General features: G+C 40.0%; 1 protein-coding gene across 1 annotated transcript; it reads right to left on the bottom strand.

Annotated features, from left to right (window-relative positions):
* Positions 1 to 549: 549 nt before the first annotated feature.
* ankrd28b (ankyrin repeat domain 28b) lies at positions 550 to 19302 on the bottom strand. The gene is made up of 28 exons (XM_004541505.6): positions 19168 to 19302; positions 14276 to 14359; positions 13709 to 13787; positions 13145 to 13215; positions 12846 to 13046; positions 11388 to 11475; positions 11004 to 11146; positions 10600 to 10812; positions 9847 to 9925; positions 9635 to 9749; positions 9349 to 9431; positions 9107 to 9170; positions 8949 to 9017; positions 8732 to 8872; positions 8440 to 8551; positions 8278 to 8304; positions 7081 to 7155; positions 6783 to 6984; positions 6603 to 6690; positions 6403 to 6520; positions 4854 to 5073; positions 3502 to 3589; positions 3331 to 3414; positions 3044 to 3189; positions 2826 to 2908; positions 2621 to 2703; positions 2383 to 2474; positions 550 to 2221 (listed from the first exon to the last, which is right to left on the bottom strand). Exons 1-28 carry the CDS (start codon positions 19192 to 19194, stop codon positions 1938 to 1940), a joined length of 3159 nt encoding a protein of 1052 aa, XP_004541562.1. The 5' UTR covers positions 19195 to 19302; the 3' UTR covers positions 550 to 1937.
* Between the last annotated feature and the right edge of the window lie 104 nt (positions 19303 to 19406).

The following is a 19406-nucleotide window of genomic DNA, read 5'->3' as shown; positions in this document are numbered from 1 at the left end:
TATTTGTATGACAGAATAAAAAACAAAAGTATAACTAATAATAATTGAATGATGGTACACCAACAGGCCCCTGAACTGCTCACTGCCTCATCAGAAATAGTCTCAGTGGAAAGGTAGCTGTCAAAACGTCATTCTTAAAAGTGAGAAACAGTAAGAATAGACTGTGGTATGCCAAATTACACAAGAACTGGACTGTAAATCAGTAGCATAAGTCTTATAGAGTGATGAATCGTCATCAGTATTTACAGAGGTCAGGAGAAAGGTACAACAGTGTCTACAGCCACCTGTAAAACACAGTGTCTCTGTCATGGTCTGGTCCTGCATTTCTGACAGCGGTGTTTGGGATCTTGTCAAAACCGATGACATTATGAACACAGAAAAGTGACTTTCAAGCTCATTAGAATTATGCAAACTCTGTTTTTACCTTATATACGGTACTGTATTTCCATATGTTTTTGTACACTTGCACCCATTTTCCCAGCAAAACAAAGAAATGGAGATAGTTGCAATCAGAAATAAAGACAGCATTTAACAAAAAAATAAATCAAGTTCATCATTAAATAACTCATTTCTTTATTACTCATAAAATATACAGCAATCTCAGTACTGAAAGAATTCATTGGAACTTGAATTCACAGTCATTTTCCCTATATACATGCTAGTTTCTTTCCTCTTCAAGAAAAAAAGCAAGGAAAAGAAAAAAACACTTTTCCATACTAATGAAATTAGCGAATGTATTTTACATAATTCCAGTTAAAAGCATTTGTCAACAAACAAAACTGTGAATTCTTGAATCAGGGTACAATCGAGTGGTTTCTCTCTCTTTTTTTGAAGTTAAAGCAAGCAAAAGTCAATACTTTGACTAAGATAACAGCAAAAATATCATTTAGACAGAAGAAAAATCAAATGCCATCCTATCATTGGTTTACAGTGTTTCTCCTCACAAAGCTCAGCCTAAATACCTCAGTAAGGGATCAGTGCTTCTCACAAATGTTTAAATACTTACCTAGTGTGCACCACTGTACTTTCACAGCTGCCTCTACAAACCCATCCTTTCTCAGTAACTAATGAAGGCACAAAATGAACACATAAAAAGGGACCAGAAGTACACAAATAATTTATTCTTCAAAGACTAAACCGCAATGGACAAGTCAATGTACAAAATTAAGGTTGCTCGACCTAATAATTAACCGGTGCACATATCAAATTTTTTGAAATTACTCAGATCATTAAAACCTGACTTTTTTTTGTTTTCCTCTAGAGGATAAGGAATTTAAGACATGAAAAATGGGTTTAATAAAAATTTGATCTCAAAAAATAAATGATCTTTTCCCCCAGTATGACTTTTACAGACTTGAAGGACAAGTGCATTCTGAAGGGTGTAGTGTGCGGATATAAACCCATGAACCCCCCCACCCCTCCAAACACACGCGCGCGCACACACACACACACACACACACATTAACAGAAACAGCGAACCGCCGATGAACCCAAGCCTTCTCAGTCTCATTTGCACAGTTAAAACTGGGTTAAAATGTATCCATGTCTCTTGGTCCCTGTTGGTTTAGCTCTCTGTGATGTGCAACCACCAGTCTACAGCATGTTATTGCCTTAGAAAGGTTGCCGTCTACCAAACGAGTCCAGGTTTTAGCACTCAAGAAGTCCGTGTTGGTAAAGCAGTGGTCACTGAGGTCCAGTATTAGTTGAAAGGACACCTAGTGCTGGATGAGGTGGTGATGAGCGTTGGCCAGCCTGCTGAACCTCCTCCCTCACTTGCTCGCTCTCTGGTGGTGGTGGTGATGAAGGGGTGGGGTGGGGTGAGGGGGACTCTTAAGGCTCCTGTGGGGGCTTGTGTCTCATTCTGCCCTCCCAAACTCATGGTGGATGATTTTTAAGACACAGCGTGTGTTTATGCATTTATCACTTTCGCCCTTCCTTCAGTACGTCTCTGAATCAGAGTCGTTGAGCTCCTCGTCTTTGTAGAAGCCGTCGTGGTGGCTGATGTTGTTGAAGCTGCAGTATGAGCTGTGCTCGCCACGCAGCACGGGCAGGCTGTCGAAGGTGACGCTCTTAGAGGGGCTGGTAGTGTAATGGTTAATGGCACTGAATGGGAGGGTTGGTGCCGGGGTGCAGGGAGACACAGGCATCATGGTGGCCAGGATGAGGGCTAGGCAGTCTGCCACATCTTTGTTGGGGGCACAAGCCAAGGCGGGCGTGTAACCTGAGGAAATAACAACACAACAATATTTTATGCTCCATAAAATTAATGCAAAGAAAACATTTGCAGTCAGCTTCTAATCCTGCTGTGCCCAAGGATGCACACCAAAACCCAGAAGTAAGACAAAAATAATAATAATTTAAAAAAAACTACAGTGAATTTACCATTTTCATCAACTGCAAGGACACTGGCTCCCTTTGCAAGCAGCTCTTGCACTACCACAGTCAGGCCATTTCTTGCAGCCACGTGTAGAGGCCTTAAAAGACAAGATAAATCTTTGAAATCGGTGACAAGCTAGTCAACACTTACTAATTTGTTTTGTACATTTTGACATTAAGAATTCAGTTATTAACAATAATGCACTAACAAGCGAGGTACTAATATGATATGAGTGATACGTACGTCTGTAAGGCGGCATTAGTGGCATTTATGAGGTTTCTGTCTGTAATCTTCTCCAATATCAACAAGGCACTGGTTTCATGTCCCTATGGATGGGTATAAAAAGAGCCACACAGAGTGGTAAATGCTCATCCTTTCTCATATTTAAACACTTCGGCAAGACACTGTGCATACTAAGAGCACAGTGCCACCATATGGTACTACACACCTTACTGCAGGCCAGGTGTAGTGCAGTGTTCTTTGCAGCATCTTGTAGAGTGAGATCTGCTTTTGCACTGCTCACCAGCACCTCTAATGGTGACATGATCAAACACAGGAAAAACAAAATGAAGTTAATTCAATAAAGCAGTTTATTAATTCAATCCTCCAATTGATTATTATGTCCCGCTGTGATATTTGCCAGGGTAATAGTTAAAGCCTTCGTACCGACAGCGTTGGTCTGGCCGTTCTCAGCAGCCATCATGAGCGGTGTCTTCCCCACGGCGTCGACACTGTTGACCTGAGCGTTGTGGCTCAGCAGCAGCTGGAGACACTCCACGTGGTCAGTGAAGGCTGCGGCGTGGAGCGGGGTCCTGCACGTGCAACATCAAAGCAAAGCTCAGTATTTATTCAGTGATATGACCCTTCACTTCCTTACGCTCGTTCCCAGAATCAGGTGCTTTACAATTCTATTCAGGCTTGAATTAATATTTTTCTTGTAACATCATACATGCCTGTTTTTACTGTCTTTGGAATTCACAATTGCAGGGCCCAGTGTGTCTATCAGCATCTCAGCAGCACCTTCGTTGTCATGGATCCTAAGGAATAAAAAACAGCACTATTTAATCTGGTAGATGCTCCGTCCTTACACAAATTGATCGAGAGAAAGCAGCTCTAGGTCTTACACAGCACAGTGGAGGGGGCTGAAAGAATTGCCATCAGCCTTGTGGAAAACCTCTTGCTCCAGCAAAACCTCCACACACGTATCGTGACCTGCAAGAATGAAAACATTAGCTAGTTACAGCATTAACATAGCAATAATGACCAGGATGTGTCAAAACTAGCCTAAGGGTGTGCATAAGAGACCTGTGCCAACGAGGAAGACTGTATTAGTCCCCCTATGAAATGCAAAGTTCGGGTCAAAAGCTTCCCAAGTGCCATTTTTAACAGAAAAACAGAAATTTCAACATAGCATTTCTTAACATACTAGTTTTCTTTAGAAAGCATGAAGGATTTCTATTTGTGCTGCATAATTATTTCACTTTTTTTGTTTTAACTGAGCCATAGCACGAATCACTGCCGTGGAATGATGTCCTTTAATTTACAAGCTTTGAGCAGCTTTGAGCACAGTACAAAAAAAACTTCAGCAAGAGTTTGAGTTTGAGAAAGCATAATACCAAAACCAAAACAAATCAGTTTAGACTTGAGGAAAAGAATTGTTGATGCTCACAAAGCAGAGGAAGGATATACAAAGTTATCACATCATTTCCAAGTACTGAGAACTGGAGTGAGAAGCATCAATAAGAAATTCAAAGAGAGCCACACAGGACAGAAAAAGTCTGGCAGAGGTAGGAAGCAAAAGATTTCAAAATCTCTGAAAAGGAAACTGGTGAGAGATGTGTCTAAAGACCCCTTAGCAACTGCCAAAACATGAGTGAATGTTTTAGCTAAGCTGGGAATTATACGCTCAGAAGAGAATCACTAGAACCATGCAAAGGAATGGACTGTGAGATTGCACACCAAGAAAAGCCAGACTGAAGTATGCTAAGGACAACTTGGAGAAAGAGTATGCATACTGGAAGTGTGTCCTTTGGTCAGATGAGACTAAATCAGAGCTCTCGGTCCACAGAGACACTGTTTGTGTTCGGGGAAAGAAGCATCACGGAGGCTAATAATTTTAACCGTCTTAGTTTTTGTGAAATCATTTAATCTCTGTGTGCAAAGTAAAATAATGTAGGCATCCAAAAAAAACAACTTGGATGCTTGAAAAAACTATAAAAGAAAAATTCCTTTCTTTGTTTAACAGCACCTGGGAAACACAAAATGTTTAAAGACGGGACTAATAATTCTGTCGCCATCTGTATGATGAGCAAGCAATAAACATGGAAAAGATGTGCTTGGCTATATTCCAACCACATTTACTTGGGTGCTTCATTATACTAATCTACTGCACTTAGTGGCAGGCTTGCATGTTCTAACCATCACATGTAAATGTCTTTATCTACACGGAATGTCATCAAAGCCCTCTTCTCTGTACCATTGTAGCAGGCCCAGTGCAGTGGGGTGTAGCCTTGGTTGTCTGTTAAGACAGGGAGTGTTTCCACTGATTGGGCAGCATGCAGAAGGCCTCCCAGTACCCCTATGTGTCCACACGCCGCTGCCAGGTGGATCGGTGTGCGCCCTTTACAGTCTCGCACCAGGAAGCTGGCGCTGTGCTGAAGCAAAGCTTCCACACATTCCTCATGGCCAGTCACCGCCTGAGAACAGAAAACAGGTTTTACCAATGACTGGCTTACATCCTGAATGACAACATACAATATGTAGAAAAAAAAAAACAAGGTTTCAGAGAAACCTCTCAGATACTCGCAGCACTACCCAGTTTTCACAATATTTCCTCCATGAGTGTTGCTTCTTTTTCTTTAAGTTGTTTATTGTACATTTTGAGGGTCTACGTTGGGTCACTGCACTATAGTAGAAGTCAGCCTCTTTTTACTTTCAGTATCTTGACTGCCTTTTGGGCATCCCAAAGCAGAATATTTCCACATCGATTCCTAACATGATGCCTACGTTGCCTTGATGGCAAGGTTTTCTTTTCAATATATGCTGGCATGTCTGTTGTCCAAATAGAGCATATTTGTGTAGAAAGCTGGCACAGTAGGAGTGTTGTAAAGTCATACTGGGTAGAGAGTTTTGCGTCTCAGACTGGAATTCAACTATCGACCTTTCGCTTGCCAACTAAATGTGTAAACCCATACATTATGGAAAATCACACAAGGTCCTTTATATAACTTACAAAAAATATTAGTACTAAAACATTCCAAAAAGCATAACATTAATGAATAAAGAAGATATACAAGCAATAGACAAAGAAAGCAAAAGTAAAAATGTAAGAAAACAACATGTAAAAGCCAGTCCATACTTTCCTGAAGTTCGTTTATTTATTTCTAAATGGGGAAATGATTGTGCTGATAGAATTGCGAGAGGAAGTTTGTTCCACAGAACTGGGCTAAAACAGTTTACCATTTGTTTTAAGCCTTAACTGTAAAATATGTAACAGCAACTGATTCTGAAGGGTCTAGGGGTGGTATGAGGTATTAGGAGCTCTAACGTATCAAGTAGAGCCAAAATCTTGGGATTCTGAAGCAAATGGGAAGTTACTGTCGTTCTGTGAGTGATGTGTTCCCTGTGATTAGTGTGAATATACTTGCTGCTGTTTTGTACCAACTGTAGATACTGCCGCATCATTTAGGCATGTACACAATGACTTGCAACTATCTAATCAGGAGAAAATGAGGATGTTGACAAGCAATATTTCGAAAAGCGAGACTGGACTACATGTCTGACATGCTGGTTGGTTGGCAATAAGTGAAATGTGCCTTGCAACACAGTAAAAAACAAAAAACAAAACAAAAAAACTGTTGTGATTATTGTGTTGTTGCGATGTTTGAAAGACACACTCATTCCACAAAGGCCAAGAAATACACATGTAAATTCTGATAGTGGTAGCAAGATTTAGGTATCCATACTGAAAACTGTGAATAAAGTTATGCACAGAAATATGAGCAAAAATAATGACATTTACTTACTCCTCTGTGCAGGGCTGTCCTGCCCCATTTGTCTTTGGCTTCTACATTGGCTCCTTTATTTAGCAGAGAATACACACAATCTGTGTGTCCACTCAGGACCGCAAGCATGAGAGGGGTTCTAGGAGATATGAGGCAATAATGTTAGCAATGACTTTAGAATAAGAATGGAAATAAAATAAAAAGATTTTCATTTAACTTACTGTCCATTCCCATCTTGAATGTCTACTGCACTTTGAAGATCAGCATTTCCAATGAGCAAACGTAAACACTCTGAGTGACCATTGGTAGCTGCGGGAAAGATTAACTTATTACTTATGTTGTATTTGGGTCTGAATTTTCAGGTTCAGGAAATTTTATTTGTAACTCCACGTCTAACATACCTGCAGCATGTATAGGTGTTCGCTTCAAGGTGTAATCTTTCACCAAGATGGAGGCTCCCTGGTTGATTAGGACATCCACACACTCCACATGCCCTTTGAAGGCAGCCAGGTCCAGGGGTGTGCGCCCTTGGCTGTTTCTCACATCCAGATCCAGCAGAGACTGCACCAGAACCTCCATAGCTTGATGGTGACCATGGTATGCCTGAAAGGTGGATTCCCCCATTATAAAGTTACTGCTGACGCTGGTGACATGTACTGCTCACCAGAAGGATAAAACCAAGTGTTTCAAATTACTCACAGCAAGATGCAGGGGGCTGACAGGGGCTCTGACATCCGCGTCGTTCAGGATGTCTGTCCCTGAGGTTTCCATTAGCTGAATAAGCCAAGACACACATGAGAACCTGATTCAGATATTGTTTCCTTTCCTACTGCATGACTCTGTGCCCTATTTTATATACATAAAAACTACAAAAAAATATGTCAAGCCTTGATTATACTCTGTTATAGACAGAGTTACAGACAGCTGGAGACATCACAGCAGAAAAATCCTTCCTGTTATACGTCTTTGAAGTTTGGCTGAAATCTGTTGCTTGGGGCTTTTGTATTGTAATGAAAATGTTTCTGCAGATGAGTTTGGGCGATCACAAACGAACATCTGTAGGGACCCTTGTGCTCACTGACTAATGAAAAAAATTCCATCACTTGGACTCAACCAGACCCACAGGTCCAGAAAATAAGGCCTCAGTCATAGAGTTTTGTGGTACTTCTTGCTAGTTTTATGAAGAGACTCCTCAGTTGTGAGGCTTCTTCTCTTCTACGAACTCAAGAAATTAAATTTAAAAAAATCTATCAACTAAAGGGATAAAAACATCAAGGACACCAAAAAAAAACAGGTTACCATTCAACCGAGGGAGATAGTAGCCTGAACACTGAAATTTACCAGAAACCCACCATAAACTCTGAGTCCCACCACCCAGTGGAACACAAACCTAGGGTTATCAGAAGCTTACACAACTATACAGAAAACGTTCCCTCCAAGGTAAAAGAAAAAGGAACGCACACATTAACAGAGTACTTTTAGTTATCAGCAAAGAGGCATGAGACAAAATGTCAGACATTCACCAGGGGAGAACCAAGACGTCATCCAGAGAACACAGACGATTCAAGGAGGAGTAAAAGAAGTCATCTATGCCCAAACAGAACAACCATTTCAGAACAGGTGGTTGCCTAAAACACCAACTATAACACACTTTTGAGATCCCCTCCCAGGTGATTCACTCACTCACATGTTGAAATGTGCAACCCCAATAACGTAATAATGATGACAACAACTCTCTGGACTAAGTCCAAGGTGAAAGCACCACTAGGGGCTGAATAGCTCATAATCCCCATGATAGGATTCTTCACTGTTATAACTGAAGAATCCTCTCAGACAAGAGGTGAAATGTCTTCAAGAGCCTAAAAAGAAGAACTAAAGAACTAAAAATCAACTTACCACATCTAGGGGTGTTTCACTTGCAATCTGTTAAAGAACAGGAAAAAAACACAAACAAACAAAAAACAGGCAATTCTTTAAGCAGAATTCCACAAAACACAAATATGAAAACAGGGACATGGTGGCTGTTAAGTGTCATGTACTCTGGATTGAAGTTCTTACCAGCTCCAGACAAAGGCGATGTCCATACGCTGAGGCGTAGTGCACAGCATTGTAGCCCTGATTGTCCCGGATCCCTGGATTTGCATCATTTCTCAGTAAATATTCCAGGCACCTGCAGACACAACAAAAGCGCTGTAGTCAAGGAAACAACATGTTGGCTTCTAGTCCTAAACCACTACTCAGCATAATGGATAATGCAGGTGGTTATTTTTACTTTTATCTGTGAAAAACTACAAACATGAACCACCTCCCACACAACATCCACCATTTTTAATAGAGAGAATTTACTGACTTTCCATCTGTGTCAGACGCAGCGGCGTAGTGGAGAGGAGTGCAGCCCCGCTCGTCTAGGTCATTGACGCTGGCCCCAGACCCCACCAGAGCAAACAGGCACTGGTAGTTACAATTGGCAGCAGCGTAGTGCAGAGGGGTCCTGGAAAAGCAAACACAGCTCAGTTCCCTGTTCAAATTTGACTCTTGATCCAAATCCACCAATAAATACTACAAACCTGCCAAAGCTGTCCTTTCTGTTGAAGTCGGCCCCAGTGTTGAGGAGAAGATTTAGACATTCCAGGTTTCTGAGGGGTTAGACAGACAGATAGTCACTTGATTAAAAATTACACAATACTTTAATACTAAAGGCGATATTCAGCCATCGTGTACTGACCCTCCAGCAGCTGCAGCATGTAAACAGGTCCTCCCAAAGTCATCAGGAGTATCAATATCAAAGCCTGCACAGGGTAAAAGTGATTATGAAGGAGACACATTCAGGATATATTATAAAATGTTTTACATTGCACATGATATATTTTTGTACTTTTTTTCCTGTCAGGAATTTCTAAACTACTTAAACGTGAGCTTTGTGTCACGTTGCACTGAAGGCTGTGACAGGGCATGAGTGCCGTTCACCTGAAGACAGGAGCTTTCTGCAGCAGTCAGAGAAGCCACTGAGAGCAGCTAAATGCAGTGGGAACATGCCATGGATTCCTCGTCTGAATGAAAAAACAAAAAACTTTGTATCATACAAACAGTACACAACAATGTTGCTAATGTGGGAATAAAAAAATGACTATTACTAGCACATTACCATTTATATGAGTTACACAACAGATACTACATGTGTGCTTTCAGAAGGAAGGCTCTTCAATATATGTTCTAAGACTTGACTGAAAAATCAACAGAAAGGCTCACGTACTTAGCTGTGTCAGCTCTGTTGGAGATGAGAGTGTTAATGAGGAGTTCGTGGCCGTATCGAGCGGCAATGTGTAGTGGTGTATTTCCGTTCTTGTCTTCACAGTCAATCTCCGCACCTTTAGGGGGAAAAAACAAAAATCAAAGCAAGCATTTAGCCTCTGTTACACTAAAAAGCAGTTTTTGCTTCTGGGTCCAGCATGAGAAACAGCTCACCTTTCTCAATGATTGCTTGAGACCTCGAGAACCTCCCATGGATCGCTGTCATGTGGAGTGGAGTCTTCCCATCTTTACTCTGAATTGAAACAAAAACTTATTATCTGACAAGTTATGCCTTTTTACAGTAAAGTTTAATCCCCAAGTCAATCAGCTTCCCTCAAACAATGAGAAGACCTATCACATGTAGGAAGCAGGCACAATAATACACGTTTACACACAAGGAAGCAAGACGTTAGGGCTGTGCGATTTTATACGCTATCGTTTAATTTGTGGTGTCGCATTTTTTCATTGTTTGGATGGCCACCAAGTGAATGCAGGTACAGAAAATACCAGCATGGCCAGCGAAGATGAGGCAGAACCAGGTAGCTCCAAACAGAAATACTAAACTAGGGGCTACCTCTGTAGCATGGAAATGGTTTGGTTATGAAAAGTCTGACACAGACCAGAAAACTGTACTATGCAAATTATGCCGCAAACCGGTCCCCAGCACAAACTCACACACGACAAACCTCTACCACCTACGCAAGAATCATGTGAAAGAGTATGGAGAGAGTTTACGGATGGGAGGCCAAAAGGAGCCGTCAGGTGCTCAAAATAAACCTTAGACTCAAAGGTTACAACAGGCTTTTTCCCGCAGCATGCCATGTAATAAATACTCACAAAGAAAATGGTGGTCGTTACAAGTTATATCTAAAAATATATGTAAATACTTAGTTGTTTAATAACAAGCTTTGCCTGGTTTTTACTCACTTTAATGTTGACATCTGCCCCATTGCAAACCAGAAGCTCCAGGCAGAGTGCTCCGTGACGCGAGGCGGCGGTGAAATGCAGAGGGGCAAAGCCCTTCTCGTTCACCTGGTTGACGTTGGCTCCACAGTCTATGAGCTCGTTCACAACCACATCTTGCCCGTTGTAGCAGGCCACGTGGAGGGGTGTGTTGCCATATGCATTGGGCTCATTGATCTAGAAAGTCAGGAAAACAGCAGGCAATTAAAACAATTAGAATAAAGTGCTACAAATAAAAGAACAGTTACAGTTAGAACAGTTGTAACACACAATTTAGAGACACCACTGAAAAATATCTCTCCTGTTGAGCTCATACAGTATAGCAGTGTCTACAGTGCGATGGCAAAAAGCTTGTGGGTGGAACCTACATCCACCCCCAAGTCCAGGAGGTATTTAACAACGCTGATCATTCCACTAGAGGCTGCCGCATGTAGGGGGGTGTAAGATTTCTTATCTTTGCAGGCCACCTCAGCTCCATGTGATGCCAGCAGCTTCACCACTTCTATGTGTCCTGAAGATAAAAAGAGATTTAATTACATAATGCTTACACAAAGATATTAGACATGTTTTTTGTTCATATGGCATCTACTCTAATGTAAACATTTAAAAACATTTTAACAGATGATTTTTATTCAAATAAAATTCTGCCATTTAAGTTAATATTGACCACAAGAAGAAAGGAATGTCTAAAGTTGCATAAAAATGAACAAATACCAAAACGTAAAAATCTCTATGGCTGCATTATTTTTTACCCATGTAGGCGGCCCAGTGTATCGCACGGCGGTCCTTCTTGTCAAAAGCATTGATGTTGGCCCCTCTGGAGAGCAAGAGTCTCACCATCTAAAAGTAGCAAAAAACCCAAAAAAACCAAACAGGGGATGAGAAAAAACATCAGGGGACGCTGCAACATCAACCTACCCATCTACCATTTGCAATAAATGTAGCAACTTATATACATATGCAGTGTTTACATATTAGACATACGAGTTCAGTGACTTTATCTTAGCGCTCTTGGATCAATTGTCTTGTCAATGTATGCGTATCTTCACTTTAATATAATAGAAATTATTTGAACCTGCAGGGGTTTCTAAAGTTATTTTTTTAACTTGCTGAGCAAACATGAGTGGTGAAACCTTGTCACCCTTTTGCACAGATTCTGTGCAGGTATGCCAACCGAACAAATATAATTAAGATTAAACAAGAAAACATGCATTTCCAAATATCCTGTCTTGTACAGCCAGTAGTGTGGCATTCTTCTCTTGGAGCATACCTCCATAGACTCACCTTTTTCATATTTATATGCTTAACTTGAATCCACTGTATACCTAAAAGATGCTCCAAATAGCTTGTATGCACTTGCATTCATTTGCATGAATTTTTGATAATTCACTTTTAAGATAGCTAATTTGCATGCAAGTACAAGATTACAATGGGTAATTTGCATCCAGACACATGATTGGTCAAGCACTATCTGTGCATCCAGCACCCTTAAGTATGCGACCACAATTTATGACTGCATGCAGAGAGCCCACTCAGTCTTAAGCCATGTCTGAAAATGCAGTTTGTGCTCTTTAATTCAATGTAGCTGGCTCATTAAACATTGAAAAGCTGCCCTCTTTAACTTAAGAGGGTGCCCTGATGTCAGGAAGCATTTGGATGACTGGACCAGATTTTGCGCAACTGAATCCGGGATCAAACGGTCGGGTCGGTTAGTCATGCGCTACTAAAATTCAGCAGACCTATATGTGGATGTTGCTTGTCTCAACTAACACTTGTTAAATGGGCAAATAATGTGACCATTATTCTGCACTGCATGGCAGAGTGCCCACCAGTGTTTAATCATTCTTGAGGCAAGCAGAAACACTTCTTAGAAAGAGATCGGGAACTTCTAATAACAGTCAGGTAAACACACCCAGTAATGCTAGCATACTCTGACAGTTTGCCAGCAAAAACAATCTATGTAGCACACAGCAATTTAAATCAATCAATATGAGGATTACTGAAGAGGTTATACTCAAAGACATTGCACACTTTACAACCACAAAACCTCACCAACCCTCTACATTAACACTCTGCTCCTTAAGAAAGCTGATACCAAACGTTCAGCTGCTATTTCAATTCATTAACGTGCAACCACATCGATTCCAAAGATGTTAAAGTGCCTCCTTAAGCACAGTTTAATCTAACAATGTCTTAGGGTTTAAATTTACCTCCAGATGACCGCTGAAGGCTGCATGGTGCAGCGCGGTGCGGCCTGCTCTGTCTGACACATTCACATTGCTGAGTAGTGGCACTAGGGCTTCGGCGCAGCGGACCGCCTTATTGGCGGCGGCGATGTGAAGTGGCGTCTGCCAGTTTTTGTCTCGGGCATTTACATCAGCCGAGTGTTTCAGCAACACCTGGACAGCATCCTGTGAAGAAAAAACAACAAGTAGGTTTACATTGTTTGGATATGCAAACCTGTGTCTTGTAGTGTGTATGACAGAGAACAAAGGGAAAATTCACATACCTCACTGCAGGAGGCCACAGCTCGGTGCAGGGGAGTGAGCCACTTGTTATCTTTGGCATTTACTCTTGCACCTAGAAGTGAAGAAGCAAAGGCTATTTAAACTCATATGGTTTTGCTGCATATGGTGCAACGTTTCGACAAGAAGGTATTCAACAGTTTTTGAAGAGACTAAATTAGAAAAGTTCAGAAAAGGCTGAAAGAGGTGTAGAGACATTTCAAATATCTCATCATACTGTATGCAGAGGAATGATTGCTTGTATTCCACTTTGCTATTAAAAGGTGCCATTATGTACACACACACACACACACACACACACACACACACACACACACAGCAGTATGTCATGTGCTCCCAGCATTAGGAAGATAATTATAGGCACATCTATAATATTTCTAATATTTCACATTTTAAGAGCATGACTTATTTTCTCTGATTAAAAACTGTTAGATAATCTCTCCAGACACCTGTGAAACTCTCATTTCTACAATCCAAAATTCACCCAGTATTTGTGGCTTCAAGCACTTTCTTGTGATCATTGCATTAATACTAAGAAGAAAACATACCAGATAGAATCAACAGCTCTATAATTTCTGCATCTCCGAGATAGGCGGCAGCATGCAATGGAGTTCGCTTCTCATTGTCCTGTATTAAGTGAACAGGAAGAAACTGCTGAGATTACAGAGAAACAAAACAACTTGCAGTAAACACTGCAATCTGTCTCTTCATTACATGTGCATTGGTCTGGTGTAGCAATACAAAAACACATTTTCCTTAACATTTGCAACACTGTAGTGTTAACAGGAACAAATATTTACACAAACACCACATTGTGGTTTTAACAAATTAATAAAAATAAAAATAAAGAAAAGCCTTGCAGTGAAGGACGAGTGAGTACAAAACAGCCTTATTTTGAAACAAACACCACCACTTGAATATGTAATATTGACGAGGAATGCAGTAAAGAAAAAAAAAAAAAAAAGAGGCAGGTCATGCAGTGCTGTTCTGTATGCTACAATATCTGTAAGAAAGAGCTGCACGAGGCCTTTCAAGGACAACTGCACATTAGCCCCCCCCAAAAATAACAATAATATGAGGAAACAGATGCAGATATTTGTAACTGTTGGGCTTACCTGTGCATTCACATCTTCTTTTTTGAATATAAGCGAACGTACTTCATCAGGATCTACATTGAAAATAGCTTTCAGCAAAGGAGGCTGTAAAAGAAAGAAAAAAAAAAGCACACAATAAATAAAAAGGACAAAATTATCATGATTTTGATACTTTTCTTTGTGGACATGTAACACCATCTCAGCTTCCATCACTACAATTTGCATACAGAGCAAACCCAATGAACTGCGAGTAACAATCTTGTCTGTCTGACGGGTATTGTTGAAATCTGAGAAAACCAATAATCCGCCAAACTTAAACTTAAGGACTTCAGCATGCTTGCAACACAGGACATACACAACACTCATCTGAAGACCAAATATTGGCATTCAACAAAGCACAAATGAAAGCAATGTAAAAGAGCATTATTCTTTGGGAGAAAGAGAACAAACAATGAAACGATGACTCCGCATGTCACAGACTGCCAAGGCCACTTTTTAAACACCGTTCTGCACTTTCTGTCTGTTGATAAGTAAACATGCCATGTTAGCAGAGATAAACATCGCAGTTTTTGAATGAAGACATTAAAAAAGACAGACCCAAACCTTGTACTCAAAATGAGAACTGTGCTGCTTACTTTCACACAGCCAGGAATCAAAAACAGGAAAAAAAATAAAAGTACACAGCTCCTCTCATTCACCACATCCAACATGATCACAAGATCAAGTTTTGGCATAAAAATGAACCAAAGTTCTTTGAGAAATCTCTCTTGTTGATCATCGTGTAGACAGAGTGCTAGCAGTGTGTTTTTCAACATGAGTGTATAATGGAATTTTTTCCATCATAACACTTGGGATGTTTCTAAAAAGTGACAAAACATGTGAACACAATAAATTTCAACCTAATAGACATGTTGGCCATTGAATTGGCAACACCTTATAAAAATAAATTGCTGCTATGCTCATTTTCTCAGTTTCATACTGATGACTCCTCACTTGTCCAGTTATGTATAAACACTTGCTATGTGTACATAGGCTTTAAAAACATTTTTGCTTATGCTTAAAAAACTGCTATACCCTTCACATTTTATACATATTAATAATTGCACAAATGCTTTAATATAATTTATACTATGCCTTCTACATAATAAAGTTATGAATAATAAAACTGACTTTGACTTGAAGAACTGGCAGTGTTGTGTATCTTTCTATGACTTCAGTGCAAGCCAAACTCTAAATGCCAAACTCAGCATTTAGAGTTTGCCACACCATAAATGACAGAACTGAGTCTTGAATGCAGCGTTACAATATTCCCTTCATGTTGGATAACACTTTCTGATGCTAGCTTCAGTCTTTTTATGTTTTTTGAAAGAGTCAACCACTCCTGTAATTTTAGACAGACGAAATGCTTGCAATGCTCAAATAAAATCATTGCAAAAACAAAAGAATAACCCAAAAAACAAAAACAAATCCTAGGTAAGTAATATGACTAAAATATATCATTTATGTTTAGCAACACTGGATCGCTTTAAAACCAGAGCAAAGATTTTGGAAACACTGGAGTCTTTGATCAGGATGTTTTCATCTGCATGCCCTGTAGCAAGAGGCTGGGTTGGACAGGGACAACAGTGGAGAGGAGGAGATCCCTTCCAGGCAGAGCATTCCTGACATTTTAAAGTGTTACAGCTGAACCCCCAATTAAAAACTATATTCCTAAGAAATACACTATAAGTGAGAAATCTTAACCTGAATGAATAAGACAGCATATATGCAAAACAAAATGCATGAACAAGAAGTGGCCGAGAGAAGGAAACTGCTTTTAAAATAATCTGCTGCCTGCATCATGAAACATTGCGTTATCTACTAGTGACGTGCGATGCCACTGATTTCCTTTCTGATCAGCTACCAAGTAAAATTCAGACTGGTATTGGTGATTGTGATCCAATACAGACACTTTGTACAAAAACTTAATGTGTTTAGAAAATCCAAAGTATTGTCTTTCAAAATATACCTTCATAATGGATACATGACATCAGACTTCTTGCTCTTATCATTCAATTATGAAGAATTATATATAAGAAAAAAAGCAAAAAAAGGCAAAAAAAAAAAAAAAGCCTGAAAATTCAATGCCTACATTTTAAAAGGATTCAATTAACAATTAAAAACATATATGACTGATTTAAAATAATAATAAAGCTGAGAAACATTTCCTAGATACATGTTATTATCTATCTTATGTATGTTTGAATTGTATTTTTAGTGTTACACATCACCAACAGCTCCACATTTTCCCTCTCTGTACCTGGAAAGTATCTGCCTGTAGCACCAAAGGACTTCCTAGCAGCACCTGTCCCTCACCTCTTCTTCAGTTAGCCTCATCATAAACTCATCATCATATTCCGTGTAATGATTTACTTTTGTGTCACAAACCACGTCTTGGCTGTTTGTGGAGCTGAAACGGCTCCACGCATGACTCTGCTTACGATCATCACCTGAGCGAGCGATGCATTTATACAGCTGTATTTCGCATCACTATGACAAGCGGAAGGAGGAGTAGTTCATACAAATCATTTAGAAAATCCTAATAATATAGTTACTTTCCACTGTGTTCCTGTTAATCATAAACTCCTAATTTACCCCAAATTAATAAAATATTGATATTTTAATATGAGCATGGATTCTAGAACATAAATATCTGGTATTGACAGAATCAATACTTTAGTATCGATCCTCACACCACTATTATGTACTCATAACCTTTACGTGCCTGAAATAGATTTTGGCTTAAAATAACTCAAAACATACCAAATAAGTCTACTAGCTGAGAGAAAACAAAAACACTGAACTTAATGACTCCTCTCTTTGCTTTCCATTGTACAGGTAAAATGATGCAATATACAGGGTACATGCATTCATTAGTATTCAATCATTCAACTTAGCAGGCTGCCCAGCTAGTCAATTAGGTTAATGTGCATGCATGCAGTTTGTATGTGCAAAAGACATTTGGTTTATGAAAGTGCATCTTCAGAAACCCACTTTAAAACATTAATCAAGCACAACTACGTATACTTGCAATCATCTGGTTTTGCAGTACTACTTCCTGATGCCTTTTAGTGACTCATGCTTCATGAAGTTAAATACAGAACCAAGAATTTATACCTCTACCTGACAGAAAAGATATACAATAAAGTAAGGGAAATTGCTGAGTTTACTTCATATAAGCCAAATGTCAAACATTGTAAGGGTCATTGTTGTTATTTCATTTTTTTTTTTTTAAATCTATCAAGGTCACCCTGCTATGGATAAGCCCTCAACAGCTATTCAACACATATGCGGTGCCATGGGTGGATTATTCCCAGCGACATATTGAAGCAATCACGACATTACAAACTTGTACAACCACGACTGCCATCTCAAAAGCGAGCAAGCAAGCAGCATACAGTGGCTTTTTCTTTCTTTTTTTTTTTTTTAAACACAAGGACAATGAACTCGTTTAGTTATTATAATGCCCATGAATGTCTGCAGGGCACAAAGCAGGTTAGAGTTACTGGGGACAAATTCAGCCAACAAGCAGACTCTTGTGGTTCGAACACTATTTGCGCCATGTTAAAAACAAAAAAGAAGGACAGATCTGCATTTTGTTGTTTTCAGTTCTCCGTGTCCTGCATGAGTGGTGGTGGTGTAGGAGATTTTCTATGCTCTTCTCTCACTGCTGGACTGTGTGCCTCCTCTCCTCATACAAGCCAAGCTAGTTAATACCATCACCATGGAGACAGCTCTTTGGCAACTTCCACCGGCTCACAGGAGCCCAGATCATTCAAGCACACACAGACCATAAAAGACACATGCGCGTACATATGTCACAGAATAGCAGGCATGTGCAAAACAAAACCCTTAAAATGATAACACTGAGCTATTCTGGTTTTCACGAAGTAGGTGTCAAGTGTTTTTTTTTGCAGAGTTTAAAATGACACGTCTACTGTCACACTGCCATTGCCCTCATATATTAAAGCATTACACAGCAGTTTACCTGCATTTTTCCCCAGTAACGCGGTACACATGGGTATAGAGTATGCGAATACTAGCTAATAGAAACTGTCTTGTTTTATATATTTTTGAGTTTTTCTATAAGGGCACACACTAAAGAGGTCTGATTACAGGCATAGCTTAACTGTAACAGTGTTATAAATCCTCTTGAACACAATAAAGTCACCAAACTAGCACAAAGCTCCGCTCAGATCCAATCACTCCATTATCCTGCCCCACTGTGACACCAAATAACATAGTTTGGTGAATCAGTGAACAAAAACTATATCGTTATTTAAGGGTTTTCTAAACCTACAGCTGCCACAAACATCACTAGTTGGTTTTGCTAACATAAATATAACCACAAACGTTTAGCTGTCACAGTAATGTCACAATCAACAGATCGCTTTGGCTGTCATGACAATAATCTCACTGTAACAGCAACAGAGAGGAAATTATTGTTTATCAATAACGCTAGAATTGCTCGTAAGCGACTGCACAAACACAATTTAGCATTGTTGTCTCACAATATGCTAACTAGTCACTTCACAAGTGAGTCGCTGGATGCATTTCACGCAGGCTCGGGCTAATTGCTGGAAATAAATACAACATCATTAGCTGCTTTTTAACTCAACAGCCATTTAAGTACATGTCGGAGTGCAAACGTGATGGGAACAACAACGGGGCTTCGAATGTTACACGCAGTACTTCAGCCAGCTTTCACCTCATCGAGGACAATTCAAATTCTAGATTAAGGAAATGCTTCCGTTTCAGAGTCAGGCTCGAAAGACTCGAATTACATTGCGCTGGCGAGCGCTGAAATCGAGGCTAACATTAGCCGGCCACTTGCTCAAACTTACGGTAAACCTCTAACACCAGCCATTACTTACCTGGTCTCGAATTTTGAGAACCACCATATTTGTGGTATTTTAACAGCTCTCATGCAGGTTCATAAAGGAATACTTGTCTCCTTCCGAACAGCAGCGTGTGATCTCGGTTGCTTCTGCCGCTGGTTTTGCTGGAGGCCTAGCGTGACTCTAGCTTAGCTCGCTCGCTAGCTAGCTTCCTAACCTGATGGCATGAAAGCGAGAGGAGTAGCGGAAACTCCATAACATTGCCGCCACCATAT

This window comes from Maylandia zebra, linkage group LG11 (genome assembly GCF_041146795.1).
Source record: "Maylandia zebra isolate NMK-2024a linkage group LG11, Mzebra_GT3a, whole genome shotgun sequence".
NCBI lineage: Eukaryota > Metazoa > Chordata > Actinopteri > Cichliformes > Cichlidae > Maylandia > Maylandia zebra.
The sequence above is the reverse complement of the archived record's forward strand: the minus strand, read 5'-3'. Positions and strand labels throughout refer to the sequence as shown.

Excerpts from the sequence above, each read along its gene's own strand:
- ankrd28b (XM_004541505.6), bottom strand. The coding sequence starts at position 19,194 with ATGGTGGTTCTCAAAATTCGAGACCAG. Across the intron at positions 8,873-8,948 it reads AGAAAGGACAGCTTTGGCAG|GACCCCTCTGCACTACGCTG; the intron begins GTTTGTAGTATT and ends TTGCTTTTCCAG. Across the intron at positions 2,909-3,043 it reads CGGCCAGACCAACGCTGTCG|AGGTGCTGGTGAGCAGTGCA; the intron begins GTACGAAGGCTT and ends TGTCACCATTAG.